Source organism: Dysidea avara, chromosome 7 (assembly GCF_963678975.1).
Source record: "Dysidea avara chromosome 7, odDysAvar1.4, whole genome shotgun sequence".
In the NCBI taxonomy this organism is placed as follows: Eukaryota; Metazoa; Porifera; class Demospongiae; order Dictyoceratida; family Dysideidae; genus Dysidea; species Dysidea avara.
The window spans coordinates 15,355,938-15,374,657 of record NC_089278.1 but is presented as its reverse complement, the minus strand read 5'-3'; the positions used below and the strand labels follow the sequence as shown (position 1 = coordinate 15,374,657).

Sequence of the window (18,720 nt, the reverse complement as noted above, 5' to 3'; positions counted from 1 at the left end):
AAGAAACCTGAAAAACACGGTAGATTTTTTTTAAATACGTGAACTGTTCCAGACCCTTGTAGCGCGGCGTTTATAATTTCAAATCGATAAGCGGCTGCGCGGAAAGGGTCTGGCCACGCGAGACTAGGCCCAGACCACTTTTTTGTGTGGGGGCGGAGGAAAGGTCTGAGGCACGAGACTAGTAGTCTCGCAGCTGATCTACACGCACCATCTGGATGGTGAATGTTTCAAAAAGCAGACCAGCTTTTCATTGTGCTTCTAGTATGTCATTATCCATTACTAGACTGCCATGAATTGGTTCTCTCTACCTCTGGTGTCAATAAACCATGGACCAAAACAATCATAAATCCTCGCATAAATCGTAGATACTGCAGTTACGCACGGCGTTATGGGATTCGAACACTGATGCAAACCACACTAGAAAGAGATAACTCCGTCTCAAATAAACGCCACATTTGCGACGTCACGTGATATTCTTCACACATATTTTTGCACGATTATAAAACCCCTGCAGAAGAGATACGGCACTAGAGACTACCAGAAGTCCACAAGTTCAAAGGATTTGTTCAAGTCCTTCCACCATGACATTTGTACAGTATTATTTCATGACACAGTATTTACAAATATATTATACAATTTATAAATATATTTCAAATAAAATACAAATATTGACACAATGGACGATGAATATTTTATGTTATTCCAACTGATCCAGAAGTATTGGTATATTGCAGTATATTAATATCACGTAACAACAATTGGCTGCTATTTAGACCAGGTAATTTGGATGTGTTAGCACCATCCAATGATATTGCTCCTATGGACATAAAAGATGGCATTTCAAAACAGCAACCATTTTATGTACTATAGTCGGTATGCGTTCACCTGAGCCCCGCCAAATATAGTAATATCAAAGAAGTAAACAGGTGTTCACTCCCAATGGTTTTGTACTGGAACAAGCATGTTTTCAACATGTGGCGCACATGAATCGTCCATACTAAATGTATGGGATATTTTTAAAGCCTCATAACTCATTTGTTCTTGCCTGTATCAAAGCATTTTTTGATTAACAGTCACAGCGCTACTAAATCTTTGGGCAGCTGGCCCATGTAACAAGAGTTATTAACAAGAAACGAGGGCTCAGGTGAACACGAACGGACTATAAGTACTAGAATCATTCGAACTATACTATATACCTAAAGACTAAAATAACCAAAGCAATGGTTTTACTAGAGTAGTGAGTGAGTGTTTTACTATTATTAGGGTAGTTTAAAACATTGTAAAAGTGCACACAACTTCAGTTATGGACTATATATAACAGGAGGGTCCCCTCTCCTTGCAGCAAAGCACATGGCTTAGATTAACATATAACAGAATAACGTCATCCTACCTGGAGTACAGTCTTGTAGATGACTTTGGCTATCCTTAAACATTTCTGCTTCAACAAACAGTCTCTCATTTGCCAAGTCAATGTGCTTTGGAACAGGTGTCTACAGTAAACAATTCACTTCTAGATGACATGTTTGCATTAGTCAATATGAACAAGCATGTGTGGTATGCATGTGTGAGATACAGAGTGTACTAACTACACACAAACTAACAAACACACCTCCATATCTTTAAGTAACAAGTGATGATATTTAGCTGTCAAACCTCTGCTCTTCTTCATCAGTTCACGGGCTAGTATGTCATGCATCTGCTCCACTACCAACACAACAGCACACAATAACATCTACACGGATACCATATACAGTGGAACCTCAGTTATCCGGACCCCACTTATCCGGATTCTCGGTTAACCGAACTATAGAAATGACTACTCTATTAGAGTAGTGACTGTTCTATTAGAATAGTTAATACTGAATTTAAAAAAAAATGTTCTTTATGCTATTGTAAGGCTATTTCTACACAATTTCAGAGATATGGACTTTTCAGACTTATGGACCACCCCTGATCCCAAGGGGTTCGGATAAGCAAGGTTTCACTGTATGTAGGTCATATGAGTGTGGTATCATCTTATGAAGGTAAAGGTTACAAGAAAATATACACTGCATGGTTAATTTCCAGCTGACTGTCATGTTGTCCAAATTCACTTAAGTTTTCTGCTATAAAATTATGGCAATGCGTTGAAGGTATCATGTAATTTAGCCTATTGTAAAGGAATTTTGTACAGATTTTCACTTACTCACGCATGCACACATAGTCACTACTGATCCTACCTCTATTCTCTATGGCTTCTGAGGGCTCAGGCTCATAATAAACATGATATGCTGCTAGTCTCTGGAATGCATCTTGTTTGGAATGGAATGGGGTTTGGGTATCAACTTTTGTAATTCGACTATGATCAGCTTGCATGAAGTATTTGATGCTATAATGAACAACATGATTGGTTACTCTTGTTGCCATGGTGACTTACTTGCTAATAGTCTTCAACTGTTCAGGGGTGTATTGCTATAGCAACAAGAACAACACACAATGTAGTACCAATTTTTGCAACACAAAACAACATCATGCATTAGCTTTCAATATATACTTTTTGAATTTCATTAATGCATTATGGAAACCAGAGTGACAGATACTATATCAGTTTCTCTACAAAAACCAAGTAACAGACTGCTGACAATGCAGGTGTATGTACAATTATAGCAAGAAGCTATCCTTGTAGCCACAACAAGCCACACATGCACTATCATGTACAGCCTGTTACTAAACATGAGACAGCCTATACAAGAATCCATTCATGTGTAGAGGCTCTGCGTATGATAAAGTGTGGTCATGTGTACAAGATTTTGAGCAATCAAAATGCTTCTTTCACACTGATATTACTACACATCCTTTGTTTCTTTTGTCATCAACACCTTACTAGAACCTTTGTATACCCAGTTTCAATAACAAACAGTCATGTGATACATGAAGCATTAAAGGAGGTAATATCCCTTCTATGAAATGTGTACATAGGGTAATATTTCCTATTGTGTGATATATATTAGTTTTTGAATCCTAGTTTGGGGGATTCTTATTACTGCAGCTTATTGACACTACAGTCTAGATCAGCATGTACTTCCACAATTTACTACAGCTATTGAGGTTTCAGTCTTGATCTTATCTTCAATCGCTAGCAACTTTATATTATTTGTACCACATCAGCTCCATACAATTGACGATCAGTCATGATCTTAGCCACAGTGGGCATTAAAAGGAATGTGCAAGTGCCATATCACACAATCTTTTGAGTATTCATCTTTGATCCAAACTTAGTAATTATTATTCGTACCAATATAATCAGCTCACTATATCAGCCTAGCTAACTTCTAAACTGCAGAGCAGAACTATAGAAAACAGTTTGCTAATTTTGTGTATATGTTAAAGCATAGCCGCAAGTGCTATATGAAAAATAAAGCACTTGGCGCGTGGCCGAGATGCTAATAAAGCACTCACCTTCGCCTCGTGCTTTATTAGCATCGAGGCCAAGCGCCGAGTGCTTTATTTTTCATATAGCATGAGCAAGGCTATGCTTTAAATGATTTATGGAACTTTCTAGCCGTGTAGCTTTGCCATACACTAGGACTCGTAATTAACACACGTTGCATGAACTATTAGCAGCCTGAATGCACACAAACTAGTTTAACAAAGTAACTCACGCGTAGTTCACCATAGTTTGGCATGGAAGAAGTTCATCGCATATTTTGGCAGGTTTTGCTCGCAACCCACAATCGATTCTATTGTGAGTCACATGGCAAAATATTTCCGTGATATCTCCAGGACTTGTCCGTTTACATTAACAAACGTAACAGCAATGTTACCTTCTCCCACCCATCATCGAAGCATTTAGGTATGTCTATAAAAGCAATCCAGTGGTAGAACTCGTATTGGCTGGGGTGATTGATCACTCAGCGCGGCGAGGCTATCAGCCTTCACCGGCGTGGGTGATTAGTCATACTGGCGTGAGCCCCGCAGGCTATTAGCCTGCACTAAGGCACGTGGGAAACTGTGCTTTATTGCCCACAAAGAGTGCTTTTATTACACCGAAAAGAGTGCTAATAAAGCACTCTTTGCAGTGCAATAAAGCACTATTTGTGGTCATGAAGCCCTGCTGGCTGGCTGAGAGTGTACTTTATGAAAATTAAAGTACACTTTTCCCTTTGATCTCGCCCACGCAAAGTTCTATAAAGAGTTCATTATTTTACACCTCTGTGGTATGCCACATCTGAAGGTGACTGCGATCCCTGTTCTGCAATGCTCAGCAAGCTACCTGCTATTATCAGCAGTAATACTTACCAAGCCACTTGCCATAATCAGCAGTAATACTCAGCAAGCCACCTGCCATTAATGGCTGTGAGATACTTATAAGTTAACTATGTTTTAACCTGTGTAAACAATGAAACTTGTTGGGATTGTTAAAGATCATTCTGAAGGCACATTTGTGGGTTATTACACAGTACTGGCAAGCTGTGAAGGATAAGTGAGGCTGCTTCTTGGGCAGGAAAACCTAAACTTCTATGATCCCTACTATACAGTACTGCCATACATAACATAGGAGCAAAATGACCAGGCAAGGTTATTATATAAAAAAGTTACAAACAAATGTCTTTTCCATTTACAAAACTGGTTGAAAAATTCTGAAACTTCATAAGCAATTATATTTAAAACTTAACAATTCAAAAATGAAGTAGGGATTAAAGTGCTATATTATAAAAAGCTGTGAAACAAGAGATGAATGATGGTATTACAGCATAACTCTGTGAGAAAAATCCTTACATTGGCATGTTATTTGTTCAATGCTAAAGTAGGGATTTTCCCACTGAGCTATGCTGTAATATCATCATTCATCTCATTTTACTATCTTTTATTACTTGGATTCCTACTTCATACTAGTTTGTTGTTATAGCATACAATAGTGATGTGCAATATTAGGATTTTGGTTTCGGTACGATATCGATATGATAATTGGTAAAATATTGAAATTTCGATACTTTTCCAGTATTTTTTCTTTTGATTAATTGCGTGGGGCAAATGTTTATAATTAGCAGCAATGCTTTATAGAATTTGTGATGACGGTATGGTAGACGTTTTTTAAAATGGCTAAACTGTACAGAACTGAGCTTGATTTCTACCATGATTGCACAATCACACACCAAAAGTTGTAAATTACCAAAATATTACTCAATATATTGAAAATTGTAGCAAAATATTGACTATACGATAAATATTGATATCAGTTATAAAAATATTGAGATTCGATACGATACGATATCAGTATGGAAAAAATATTGCAATGTCGATATTTTTTTTTGGTATATTGCACATCACTAGCATACAGCCATACATGTGTGACTGTTCTATTAGGGTGACTGCTGTATTAGAGTATCTTGAGTCAACCTCTTGCCTACCAAGGGGCATGGTCTTATTTTCGCCATGCTCATTAAACCAATAAGAGGGTGAGGTCACTGTGTTATTGTTAAGAGGTGTAGTCTCCACACTCAATCACTACTAGATCATTAATGGGTGTGATCTCGAACCTATCGTAAAGTTACTGGGTGTCCAGTACCTTTTAGTTGTAGTTAGACACTACATACTAGCATCTTTGAGGTATAAATGCTGAGTAGGAGGTTTAGAATGATGCAACATAGAAGATAAAGTGTAGCCAAGGTTTGTATTGCATCATTCTAATATCTCCTAAGAAGTATTTATGTGTCAAAGTCAATGGTATGTGGTGTCTAACTGTCTTAGAAAATCGTCAGCCAGCAGTGAAAAAGGCATTGTAGCTATCCCTTGTATCATTGCCTGGTGAAGGAGTATACGAAAGGCTGCATGGGAAACTCCGCTTGAAAATCTACCTGCCTATCAAGGCTAAGCTGTCGAGAGGACACTTTTACTGGTGATACACACTACTATCAACAAATATTGCATCAAGTGTTGACCTCAAACACTGAAGTACTATAATACAATAGTCACTACCATTGCAGCATCACACATCAAAGAGAACTAACCAATTGTTTGATTCTTTCTTCCTCAAGACGTTTCTGTTCCTCTATCAATCGTTGTGTCCTCAGCTGGGCTCTAGTGTTGTATAGTGACCGCTGTGATAGTGATGAGCTAGCCATACTGTGCATCACACCTCCAGTACCAGCGACAGACTGTTGCAGCTGTGGAGCTATTGTGCTGGTTGCCGGTGAGGCACTAGCTGCCATTGCACGGTACTTGGCTGCTTTTGATGAGAAAGATGTTCCTGGTATGTTTCTTGTAATGTTCTGTGCCATGATCTTACTTCTGTTATACTGTGGAGAACTGGTAGTGTATGATCTGGCGTACATGTTGCTCCTACTGGACTGCATACTTCCACCTGGAATAGATCACAATATGAAGTGAATTGTCGAGTTTGGAGATTGAAAAGTGAAAGATATACCATAAAAATAAAGAACAAGTTGGATGGTACAAAGTAATTCGTACATGTCTATACAAGATTAGAAATTTTACATTTGAGTAGGATCATAGAAAGCAGTAAAAAAAAAACAAAGGATGTTATCTACACCCACCTGTAGCTATACTAGTGCACATTTAATAATCACCACATACAGCCTGTTAATACTATATTGCTATACAAGACTAGCATTTATATAGCATTTATAAATCAATTCAATGTTGTACGTCCTTGATGCATGCTTCACAGATTCAAGCTTAAAAGGAACTCATGTTTATAACACTGCACAGAAATTATGGCTGCACTAGGTGTTCATTGGAGACCAGGCATTTATTTGAAGCTTGGCATTTATTACTGTTATGAAACTGTATACCCTGCAACTAGATGAGACCAGGCGTTTATTCAAGACTGGCAGTAATTAAAGGCAATATGGTAGTACAGTGGGACCTCCATTATCTGAACACCTGTGTGCCAGTTTAATCACAAAAAGTGTTCAGATAAGTGAATTAGTTTGGATAAATGAAGCCCATTCATTTATAATAGAGTTCTGTTCAACTACTCTAATAGAACATACACTACTCTACTACTTTTCTTTCATATACACCTTGGCAGCATTGGTTAGACATAATCAAGCCTGTCAGTGTCTTCAGAGCAACCCCAAACTCATCCAGCAAGTTTCTACGATTTTAAAAAATTTCTACTAACTGGTTGACTACCTAAGGCTACAGGCTCTGCATTTGATTTTCAACATCACTTCTGCCCAAGGCATGCAACTGCAGCTGCTACAATGCACACACCGTGGACTTACCTTTGTCCTCCTCTGTATCCCATTTATTTCTCCACTACCACTTAGGTGTGCGGTAATGTATTATGATTATATAAGCGCATTAATTTTAGTAGTGTGACTAGATTGATTGCAGAGACACTTCTTCATTTGAACATGATAGCTGAAAGTAAGTAGAATGGCCACTTCTCTTTTTAGTAATTGATAGTTGGTCCACTCGTAATTTTTATGATTGGATTGATTATAGAGGCTGTTCTCAAACTGTTCTTTGTTTATAACGGGTGGACATGGAATAACCATTTTGCATTTCAGCAATTAATATTTGGGTCCATATTCAGCCATGCAATTAATTTTATAATGGATTTGACACCATTTTTTTCTTTGATGCAGTATGCAATGGCTCACCAGTAACGAATGAAGTAGATGAGCAAGTGTAAAGGGGGGGGGAAGAAATTTTACATTTGAGTAGGTATTACAAAAAAAAACCTGCGATTCAGGGAGGTCATCTACACCTGCAGCTATACTAGACTACTAGTAGTCATTTAATCCTACTTTAGTAAAGGCTATATACAATGGGACCTCAATTATCCGAACAGTAGTGGTGACCATTCTATTAGAGTATTTTGTCAGTAACTGGATTTTCGGTGCTATTTTAGGGTCAGAAAGCTCAAACCTCCAAATTGTATGATGACCATTCAAATTACTCTAATACAACATACATATAAGGCATGGTACCTCCTCCAGTTGCTGTAGAGAAGTCATCTCGTTTAGTGAACGATGAGTCACCCTTCAGTAGTGATGGTAATGACAAAGCAGGAAGTTTACCTATCCCCAGAGGTTGATTAGCTTGTAATTGTTGCAACATGTCCCCAATGCACATCTGTCCAGAGACCGGCTTGACATCTACTGGCAGTGATAAGCTGGGTAGGTGATTATCACGCTGCAAGGAGATAATACATGAGGGGATGTATAAACAGTGAAACACGTTAATCTGGACACTTCAAACAAAATACACAGGTTTCACTGTAGTGATGCACTGTACTCTATACTGTCACAAGAAGCACAGTGTGTCACGTAACATTACCACTGTATCTGTAGATCATGAGTATCTAACTGTATACTATGTTTAGACACTTTCTCACATGTACAGACAGTATAGTAACCGTTACCTACATTAAAACACCATCCAAGGCCTGGAGGTGCAAGCCAGCCTAGAATTGAGCAGTTGCAAAACCGCCTACAAGTTGATAAATGTAGAGTTTCCACTTGGATGAATACTTGGTTAAATAACATGAAAAACTGGTGAATGAAGAGCTGTTGGCACTCACACATTTCAAATTACCATTTCATATAAACAAACAAGTCATAAATCATGAAGGTTATGCATGTTGGCTACTCTCTCTTGAGCACACAAGGATTCACACAGGAAATCACTAATTCCTAGAAGCCCGCAGTGCTTGTATATAGACAGACAATCAGACTACTTGAAATCAGCAAGTTATTCCAGTGCTTCCTGTATACCAGGAGGGAATAGTGCTTGCCCAGTTGACTGGGTGAATGAACTCAAGTCAACAGTCAACCATATTGTACTTACAGCAAAGACATGTACACACTTACAACACACAAACATACATAAGTACAAACATACAGACACAATCATACATACAAACACATGCCATAAATACAATACACATTACTTTAGTACCTGAAATGAGGTTAACTGTTCACTCTTCACACCACTAGTGACCATACTGTGAGGTAGTAGTGTAGCCATCACTGACTGTTGACCTGACCCCATCAACTGTAACAACAACAAACATAGTCCTGCCATACTAGTCGTAATGTGCATGCATTGTATTTGCTATGTATTGTGTGTGCGTGTGTGCTACACACAATACAAACTAAACTGATCACTGCACACCACATGATCACTACCTGCTTGTTATCAGTAATGGAGGAAGCAGCAGCAGCAGCAGCAACAGCAGTGGCAAGAGGGTCACTCTTGATCTCTGGTTTGTACTGTGGTGTGGTTGTCCTCACAACTGGAGTGACCAGAAACGGAGGGATCTATACAATGAAGTAAACCATGTTGATAGTGATGGGATAACTTACTTGAATACTAAAATTCTTCTCTTTCATCATATCCTTTAGCTCAGTGACATTCTTAGGTCTGATATCAGCTGGTAAACTGGTCAGGAAATTCTGTACCTGGCGACGTTGAAACTCTTGCAGCAAGTTAACCCTGATTTGGTTGAGTTGCTGTAACTCCACTGGAGTGAGCTGTTTTTGTGCCTCAGTATTTTGTAACAGGTAGGCAGCCAGTGATGGTATTGACTGCAGATAATTGGCACCTGCCGTCACCGCTGCTGACAGTACATTAGTATCCTTCCCAGTACTAGCTGTAGTTCTGACTGACTTGTCATGAGTTAGGTCAATTACATTGGATGGCAGACATGTAGTAGAAGTAGTAGTTACACTACTAACAGCTGGTTGAGACATGTGGCTGGATACAGCAAAGCTGCTACTAGTCACTAGGCTAGATAGGGCAGCACTCATCTTAGTCAGTGTATTAGTACTTGAAGTGGTAGCAGGGGTGGTAGTGGATGACAGCTTCTCAGCAGTCAACTTAGCCTGGTATTGTTGTGACAGCTGTTTGTAATGATGTGTCAACACCATGAGTTTAGTTTTGACTTCTTGTGCTGTAGCATCATCAATGTTCTGACTCAGCTTCTGCAACAACATACCATAGTTGAGCTGGACTACCTGAATAGCATGTAGTATACTAGCTGATGATATTGGCTTGGCAGACGCAGCTTGAAGATCACTGATAAGATTAGTCTCCTGTAGTCTCTTTAGTGCAGCAGCATTAGTCAGGGTAGCAGTAGTGTTACTAATTGATGAAGACAGTACTCCATTAAGTGACGTCGTTGTTACAGTAGCTTGATGTGCCATTATAGGAACAGTAGTATTAGCAGTGGTGACTGCACCACTTCTACCTAGTAGACTAGGTACTCCAGAGTATGTACTGTAACTTGTGCTGCTGTTAACTGGTAGTGACTCTTTACTAGTAGTGCAACCTTCTGATCGTGCTCTCTTACTAGGGGGATACAAGGGGTCATTCCAGCTACTGTTACTAGTACTGGCATTATTCTTTAAGTACCAGTTACCATTATCATTAGTTCTATTGGTGATGGAGGATACAGGGAGTGATTGACTGGCCACTACAAATGATGGAGAGGTGCTAACTGAGTAATCCAGACCAGCTGTTGAGGCTGTCTCACTTGCTTCAACTGGTTTGAATGTGTTACGGAACTTTGGGGGAAGACTAGCAGAAGGTTTCCTACTTGTCTCACCAGTAGTACCAGCATCAAGTGATGAAGTGGAGCTTCTGCCAACATCAGAAGTACTACCCTCAGATGGTGATAAAGTAGCATTCAACAAATCCTCCAAACTGTCAAATGCAAGTGTAGTCTTATTATCAGTGACTTGTTTGCTAGTTGTATGTGTGACACTATACTGTTTAACTGGTCCCCCTACCAGGGCACTGGAAGAGTGGTCAGGTGTTTGTTGTGAGGTACTGTCATCATCATCATCAATACTATCATCAAGTAGTGAGGCCAGTAGCAGATCAGTGCTATAATCCTCACCATCATCCATACCTCATAACAACCTATAATATTACCATACCACACACACTACAACTTCCCATTTCACATTCCAACAATATACTGGGTCCATAGCAGTGATGTTGCTGGTTGAAGTCACTCATGAAGACCGGAATGACCCCTATTTGACTTGTGTTCATGTATGTTTTATGTTGGTGGGTGATACATAACAGCAGAAAGTACTGTAGTTCCAATTCCTGCTCAGGGCTGCACAGTACGTTGTTTAATATATAATTGACATGAGTATTATTGAGACTTTACATTGGTGCGCATCATTAACTACACCACTAAAGGCCTAGCTCGTACTCGTTTAGCAGCCATAATTAGTGAAACAACCACCACGCTTGCTTCGTGCATAACCAACCAGTGCAACGTACCATTCGTTTGCTAACCCTTGCTCTACGCGTACGCGAAATGGGTTGGAGGTTTGATGAACTGTCAGGAGTGGAAGTAATGCACAAGTGTTCTTACTGCTTAGAAATTCGTGCCAGAGTCAGTTTAGAGGAGCGGCGACTAGTCCGCAATAAAGTAAATACAAAACTAAACCTAAACAACAATGGCGCCTTAACTTTCATGCTGTCAGAACTTGATATATCCGTTCACCGGTGGTGCTAGATACCTCCAAGAGGGATAGAGCCAGTGATGGTTGCTCTCTATCACAACAAATAACAGAAAGATGATGCCGTTCTACGACAAAGTTGGTTACTACATAAGGGGCGGGTACTAGGCGACCAAAGCCAGAACAACCAGCTGAACATTTCTGCTAACAGAACACGTCACACATAACACACACAAATGCACACTCACAACTTTTGGTGGGAAGATAAAGGTGAGTAATAAAAATATTACTGGCCCGACTTGAGAGCGATTTCTTCCGGTCACTACACTCGTTTCACAAAGGGCAGCCAAATAGGAGCGCCGCGCGTGGGTTAGTTGTGTCTATTTGCGGTTAACCAGAGGTGGCTAACACCGATCAGGGCTTAACACACAATTAACGCACAATTAACGCAAAGAATAATCTAAGCGCCATTGTAAACCTATTCCGTATTTAAAGATGGCGACGAAGGGCAACCTCCGAACGCGGCTAGAAGAAGAGATTACATGCGCCATATGTTGTGATAAGTATAAGGACCCCAGGATGCTACCTTGTCAACATGCTTTTTGTAAACAATGTCTTGAAGATTATCAAGAGTCACGTGAACAGCAACGCGATATTTTAGTTTGCCCCGTATGCAAGAAATCCACCAAGTTGCCTTCTCAAGGAATAAGCGATTTGCCAACAGACTTTAAGCTAAAGAGCATAGTTGATGTGATGCAGAACGCTGAATTGTCTGATCCTGTGCCATCTAAAATCAGTGAACCAGCCCCCTTGCCACGCCCATTTATTGACTACATCGCTAAGGCACGGGCTAGACCGTTATTGACGGTAACGTCTTACAACGGTGAGCCCTTTGGTCGTCCTTATGGAATAGCTTTTGGTACCAATGGGGCTATTGTGATCAGTGACTGGAAGATGAATAAGTTGATCTTCTTTGACAAGCACATGAAGTTCAAGTCTGTGACTGGTGCTGCTTCCAGTTGGCTCAGTCGCAACGATTGTCTCAACAGACCCAGTGGACTGGCCTCTGACCAAGATGGGAATATTTATGTAGCAGATAGAGACAATCATTGCGTGAAGAAGTACAGCATTTTGGGAAAGTTCATTTCAAAGATTGGAACTAGCAAGCCAAGCTCAAAGAATGGAGAGTTTAATGAGCCGCGTGGGTTAGTTGTTTCTTCAAAGAACATCCTATATGTAGTGGATGGGCTAAACCATCGGATACAAGTGTTTAATGGTGATAAGTTTCAGTTCTCATTTGGCTCACTGGGCAGTGAACAAGGCCGGTTAAACCTCCCTCGTGCTGTGGCCCTCAACTCTGCTGAGGACCAACTGTTTGTAGCTGACAATAAGAATAGTCGTGTTCAGATATTCAGTACTCTACAAGGAGCATTTTTACGTGAAATAGTGCATGACAAGTTACGATATCCTCAGGGCATCAGTTTCAATGGAGATGGTCACTTGTTTGTGTGTAGCTCAGGTACTAACAGTGTGGTAGTATTCAGAGAGGATGGTACAATGGTGACCACTATTGAAGGTAACCTTGATGGAGAAGAGAGGTTTAATACACCAGCTGAAGCAAAACTTAACAATAATGGACAGATTATTATTTTATCTAAAAGCAGTGTTGTAGTATTGTAGTTCACAGCTCTGGTGGTGAATTGTTGAACCTTGCATGTGTTATGTACATCATCCATTTGAAAAGCTCTTTTTGAATACTTCATGGCATCACATATACACAAGTTTAAACATCATCTTTGGCTATTTGTGTTATGTGGGGTATATAGCACTGCATGGTATGTACTAGCTCAGCATGCAACTGAAGCAGTATAAATGTTGCATGCTTTGGTATAACAAAACAATGGATATTATGATCATAATTTTGCATAAACTAGAACATATTATTCCAGACATACTGCAACAAATGAGAATACTCAGATGACTTCTGTATAGTACGTGCATACTAGTACTAGTGCATACACTGTCTCAATACGAAGATGCATTGAATTTGCCAGAATATAATTTTTTGGAACAAATATAGGACAACAAAAACAAGGAGCAAATTGCTGGCATAATAATTTAATTACACTAGAGAAATTGAGAGCAAATATGGCAATAATGGCATAAACATGTACACAGCATGCAAATTAACATGATGATTAATACTATAGCTAAGAAATATTAATAAACTGTTACATGTGTTCATGTGCATGCAATATCAAGGGCATAGCAAAAATTTTCCAAATGAACTGTCCAATTCCAGCAGTGAATCATTATATATAGTCTTGAAGGTCTGGGGATGGAGTCCCTGGCTCTAATATAGATTAAAACAATTCAAAGCTTGATAGATTTTGATTTCAATTACAATTTCTAAGGCAAAGCAGTGATATAGTAATGATATTCTACAAGTGCAGGTATTCCACACTTTGAAGCACTAACTTCATAAACACTGTGAATATTGCTAGAGGGTGAGATGTTGATTCAATCCAAAAACAATGATGAAAAAGCTAGGTAAACATGCAAGTTGTGTATGGTTTCAATTTTTGATGTGACTCAGTCCCTCACCATTGCTTAATTAAGAAGCTATTCTCCAATCTATTGTAAAATTTTACAGTGGATAAAAGGGAACAGAAGACAAGTATAGTGCTAAATAAATGGACAGGAATCTTGTACTATCCTCGACTATTCCTGTTACAACTGGCGCCCCCAGGAATCAGTGCTGGGTCCCTTTTTGTTCATGTTTGTAAATAATGCCCTCCATTGTGTCAAGCTCCACATTCACTTTTCTTGCATAATGATCCAGCTGGTAACACAATTTCCATAATAATCTTAAGCTTTTAAGACAAAGTTAGCTATATAGTGGATCTCAACTTCAGTCATGGCTACATGTATGTATTCAAGACAGAAAAACTCATATTAATGTCGACTATATTCATTTCCTTGTTGCATAATATTACATTATATATATATATGTGGGTGACACAAATAAAATCCAAATATTATTTCCTTTAAACAAATTTGGAAAAAATTCAACTAAAAATTTTGCATTATGATGTCATCATTATGACTTTGTTCACCATGCACAACATTTATCAAAATAATCATTCATCACGGACTAAACTATGTAATTGTATTTCATATATTATATATATGAAATAAACAGTATGACTATATAAGCTGTAGCTTAAGGGATTGCTATTAGAGTAGTCACTTGACTGCTCTATAAGAATATCTCAATGTTTAATGCTGTAAAGTGTGCTGAGGGTTTAGTAGCCATATATGGATGTATGCAACTATGCATGCATGCTGCTGCTTTTTTTGTTTTGTTTGTTTGCTTTTAATTTGCTATGATAAATTGTCAATACAGACCTGAATTATAAAGAAAGTTTCTGCCAAAACCACAGAAGCCCACCTAGATCTGCCACTGATACTCTAATAGAACAGCAACACAAATGGTCTTCAAAGAGGGTAGAGGAAAGGTAAATAAAAAATGATTCAACTTTCTCTAAACTTCAGTTCAATTTTGATTGTGAGTTTCTCATTTTCAGTGGCTAAGTATCAGGAGTTCTGCTTGCATGTGTGTGACTTCAAAGTGCCTGCATTTTCTACTGTATGTGTGCTTGTGGACCAGTATATTGATCTGGTTTGTTGATTGTTTCATATAAGCGTATAGCTCTATCCTGGGGTTACACATTATAGTTGCACACAATCATGGCTTCAGGATGCATTGACTTTGCTATAGACAATACAGCACCATCCATCTGAATGATTATCACGTGTGACAGCTATAGCTATAGCATGTAGTGGAAACTCACTTGTTGCAAACAGAAAGATCAATATAATAATAATGCTGAAATGCTGTCGTCCATCTGACTGGCTGTCTGTCTTATGAATTCATTACTCCTTACAAAATGAAGGTCTTTATTAGACCCACAAATCCCCTGAAGGCTCTTTATCAGCTAAACACTTTAATTTATGTTGTGATTTAACAACATGGCCTTGAATCCCAGAGTAGCCACACGTTGAGCACTTCATTTTAAGCATACATTAAGTTGATATGCTCAGACTCTGGTGAGTAACCAGTATGACCAATTACAAAGACTACACAAGTAACATCACACTTCAAAGTGACTTTATGAATGGTCAATTGGTTGGCAGTTGAAGAAATTTAACTAAATGTAATCATTTATACTTTGGACCAGTACATCACTATATGGGTCATATTACCTGAATGGCAAATGGCTGTTGAATCCCATAAAGACCTTGCACCTGTTGTAAGTTCCACCAGCGGCGGAGGAAGTAGTTGATATGAGGGGGGGCTGGGCTGACCCAGACTTATTTCTATAGTTTGGTAAGGTGAAACCAAAAAACTTTTTGAAAAAAAAAAAAAAAAGGTCACAACCAACTGACAAGAGCTTTCCACCTCACTAGCTACCATTTCTAGCTGATAAACTACATAAAAATCCTTACATAGCTCGCTACACACTGACTACTTTATTAGAGTGACTGCTCTATTAGAGTATCTCGATCTTTATCACGGTTTTCAGCCCCACTCCAAGAAAGATAATTTCGGTGTGATATCATTCTGAGGGGGGCTAAGCCCCCCTCAGCAGACCGAGGGGGGGCTTTAGCCCCCCCTTTCCGCTGCCTATGAGTTCCACACACATGCCACAGATAAAAACAATTATTTACTAGGCTTAATTAGGAGATCTTTTGACCATGCATCTAGATTCAGATATGCTAGTCAAGTTATTTGTAATTTTGGTTCACCTATATACCATGTAGAATATTGTTGAGTCCTTGACAAAAGAAAATTGAAAGGTTCGGCAAAAAGCCTCACGATTGCTACCAGCTCTTAAAGACATGTCAAATGGTGAGAGACTGTCCACACTTCAACTACTAGCCCACAGGCAACACTTGATCCTATTATACAAACTACCTAAGTAATAATTACATTATATACCTAGGGACACCGACTCAACTATAAATTATAAGTTATTTGAGCATCATGCACTTATACAAGACTGAATTGTAGATCTAATATATTTAAATAGCTAGGTTAATTAATGATTGAAGCCTTTTAACTGCATTTGTAGTAAACATTAATTCTGTAAATAATTCTTGATACCATATAGTGCAAAAGTTTAACTGAGAAAAAATTTTGACAAAATTAATTATGATGTTTGTACCGCAATTTGTCAAAAATTTAATACCCTCACAAACCTTTACCTTTAGTCAGAGACAATTATAATTTTTTTCAAACCCCAGTGAAAATGTCAGGCAACCTAAACTAGCATTACCTGACATCTGTTTTACACAATTGTCATAATAGGGAAATCCCAATATGATACAGTGATAGAATAGAGTGACTCAACCTATGATAACAATAATACAATCATTGTTGTCAAATTGCATTTGCTATTATTGACAATGCTTCACTATAAAAACTCTACAACTTCCTTCTATTTTGATCTGATGTTTGTCAGGCAGGTTCCATTATGGTCGGCCATGCATGATATTTGCCTGACAAATGGCCTATGTCAGGCAGTAATTATTGACTCTGCCTTTAGTGTATTCTTCAATATAGTGGTGAAGTATTTCATCAAAAACTTTTACTCGCAAAACTCAATTGTTCAGTTTGTCAAATGTAAAATATTTGTCCTATGCAGCAACTATACTTACTTGATTCTAGATATGCTTTTGTATAATCATGTGTTAATTTTTGTACTGGTCCAGTATACAAGCACTAGTACTTTAATTATAACCATAGTACTCCTCTGCTTAATAAAATGTTATAATCTTTTGTCATACTTTAGTGACATACATTTATGTTGGGTAAAGTTACCTACTAGATCATGTGTGATTTCTGGTTGATTATTATTGCTGAACTCTCCTTAGGCCAGGGACTACTTTTGTAGATAAGGTATATAGATCAGTGGAAGTGGACTTTGTAAACAAGATACTGCGGCAGTAACTGTGCATGCAGATAAATTATAAAGATTGAAGGGGTTCAATCTCAGCCGACACTAATATTGTACAAACTCAACAAGAGTTAATCAAATTTAATAATTAAGTATAGCTAGTGATTGTACAATGATGTTTCAGTCTGTCATTGAAAATGTCTGATAAAGTAATATCTGTAAAGAATTCAGAGTGTGATAGTTGAAGGGAACTATATTCTAGCTGATGGTACATTAAACCGATGAGTATGATGGTTTCGTATCGGATATGGTGGCATAGATTGTGTTAAAACTCTTTGAGTAGGAATATATGAAGAACATTATTTACAATTTTGTACAGAGTTATTAGCTTAGCTTGAGTAGGTCTTTATTCTAGTGTGACCCAGTGGAATTTTTAAGCATGCAAGTGACACTATAATAGGAGTGTAGGAAAAGTAATTTAAAACTAATCTAGCCATACAGCATTGAACTGACTCAAGATTTTGGCTGTCTTGTGATGTGTGTGAAGCCCACACAGTGGAGCAGTATTCAAGAATGGGACAAACACAAGACTCATAGCATTTATTCTTTACTGATGGAAGGCAACAATTTAAAGTTCTTTGCAAGAAAGCTCTGACATTGTTGTTTATTTTATGAGTAATGTATATAGGGGACATGATTGGACCAAGTAAGATTACTGCTAATTATCACTCTGAGGTATTTGATGGATGAAACATGTTGACTGTTTAAACCGTACTGTGATGTGAGAAGATGCTTGAGGAATATTGTCTGGATTAAATACCATCAGTAGATCACTGTATTAGTATGTTTAGGTCCTATTGAAGAGTCTGTATATATCATCACTTGTTCAAAAAACAACATGCATCAACATAATAAAAATTTGGTCACATATGCAAAGAAAACAGAAAATTACAGATAACATAATATATACACATATTAGTGCTCAATGTATCAAAATTGAAAACACAAAATAACAGCAAACACATTTACAACTATAGTGGTCTGAGCTATAATATCACTTGCTGAATTGATTTCATGTTGTACTGAAGGCACTTTTACGATGGTATAACCAATACTGCCAAGGTGCCATGAAGGTATTGTGACTCGTGAGGTTGCAGCTGGTTTTAAGGTGATTTTTTGGCCAGAAAATTCCAAACCTTCATGATCCCTAGAACTGTATGACACACAATCCTCACTCAAACATTTAATATTTTCTGATATGGAAGCCTGCTTGCTGGACATCATTGGTTGACTACTAGTCCAACCAGTGTGCCTGCATCCATATGTTCCAT

At 38.3% G+C, this 18,720-nt stretch overlaps 2 protein-coding genes across 4 annotated transcripts; one reads left to right on the top strand and one right to left on the bottom strand.

Moving 5' to 3' along the window:
- Nucleotides 1-611: 611 nt before the first annotated feature.
- Nucleotides 612-11,825, bottom strand: LOC136260226 (uncharacterized). 3 transcript variants are annotated; one of them, XM_066053890.1, is made up of 12 exons: nucleotides 11,678-11,825; nucleotides 9,318-10,875; nucleotides 9,141-9,272; nucleotides 8,911-9,006; nucleotides 7,941-8,145; nucleotides 6,269-6,343; nucleotides 5,991-6,208; nucleotides 2,417-2,451; nucleotides 2,220-2,368; nucleotides 1,610-1,704; nucleotides 1,391-1,490; nucleotides 612-817 (listed from the first exon to the last, which is right to left on the bottom strand). In XM_066053890.1, the coding sequence occupies exons 2-12, from the start codon at nucleotides 10,860-10,862 to the stop codon at nucleotides 693-695; spliced, it is 2,775 nt and encodes a 924-aa protein (XP_065909962.1). In that variant the 5' UTR covers nucleotides 10,863-10,875; nucleotides 11,678-11,825; the 3' UTR covers nucleotides 612-692. The 3 variants fall into 3 exon arrangements, with proteins under 3 accessions (XP_065909962.1, XP_065909963.1, XP_065909961.1); XM_066053891.1 differs by having other exon boundaries at nucleotides 5,991-6,205; XM_066053889.1 differs by having other exon boundaries at nucleotides 5,991-6,343.
- A 42-nt stretch (nucleotides 11,826-11,867) lies between these two features.
- Nucleotides 11,868-13,186, top strand: LOC136260227 (tripartite motif-containing protein 3-like). The gene has a single exon (XM_066053892.1). The coding sequence runs from the start codon at nucleotides 11,925-11,927 to the stop codon at nucleotides 13,107-13,109; it is 1,185 nt and encodes a 394-aa protein (XP_065909964.1). The 5' UTR covers nucleotides 11,868-11,924; the 3' UTR covers nucleotides 13,110-13,186.
- Nucleotides 13,187-18,720: the final 5,534 nt, after the last annotated feature.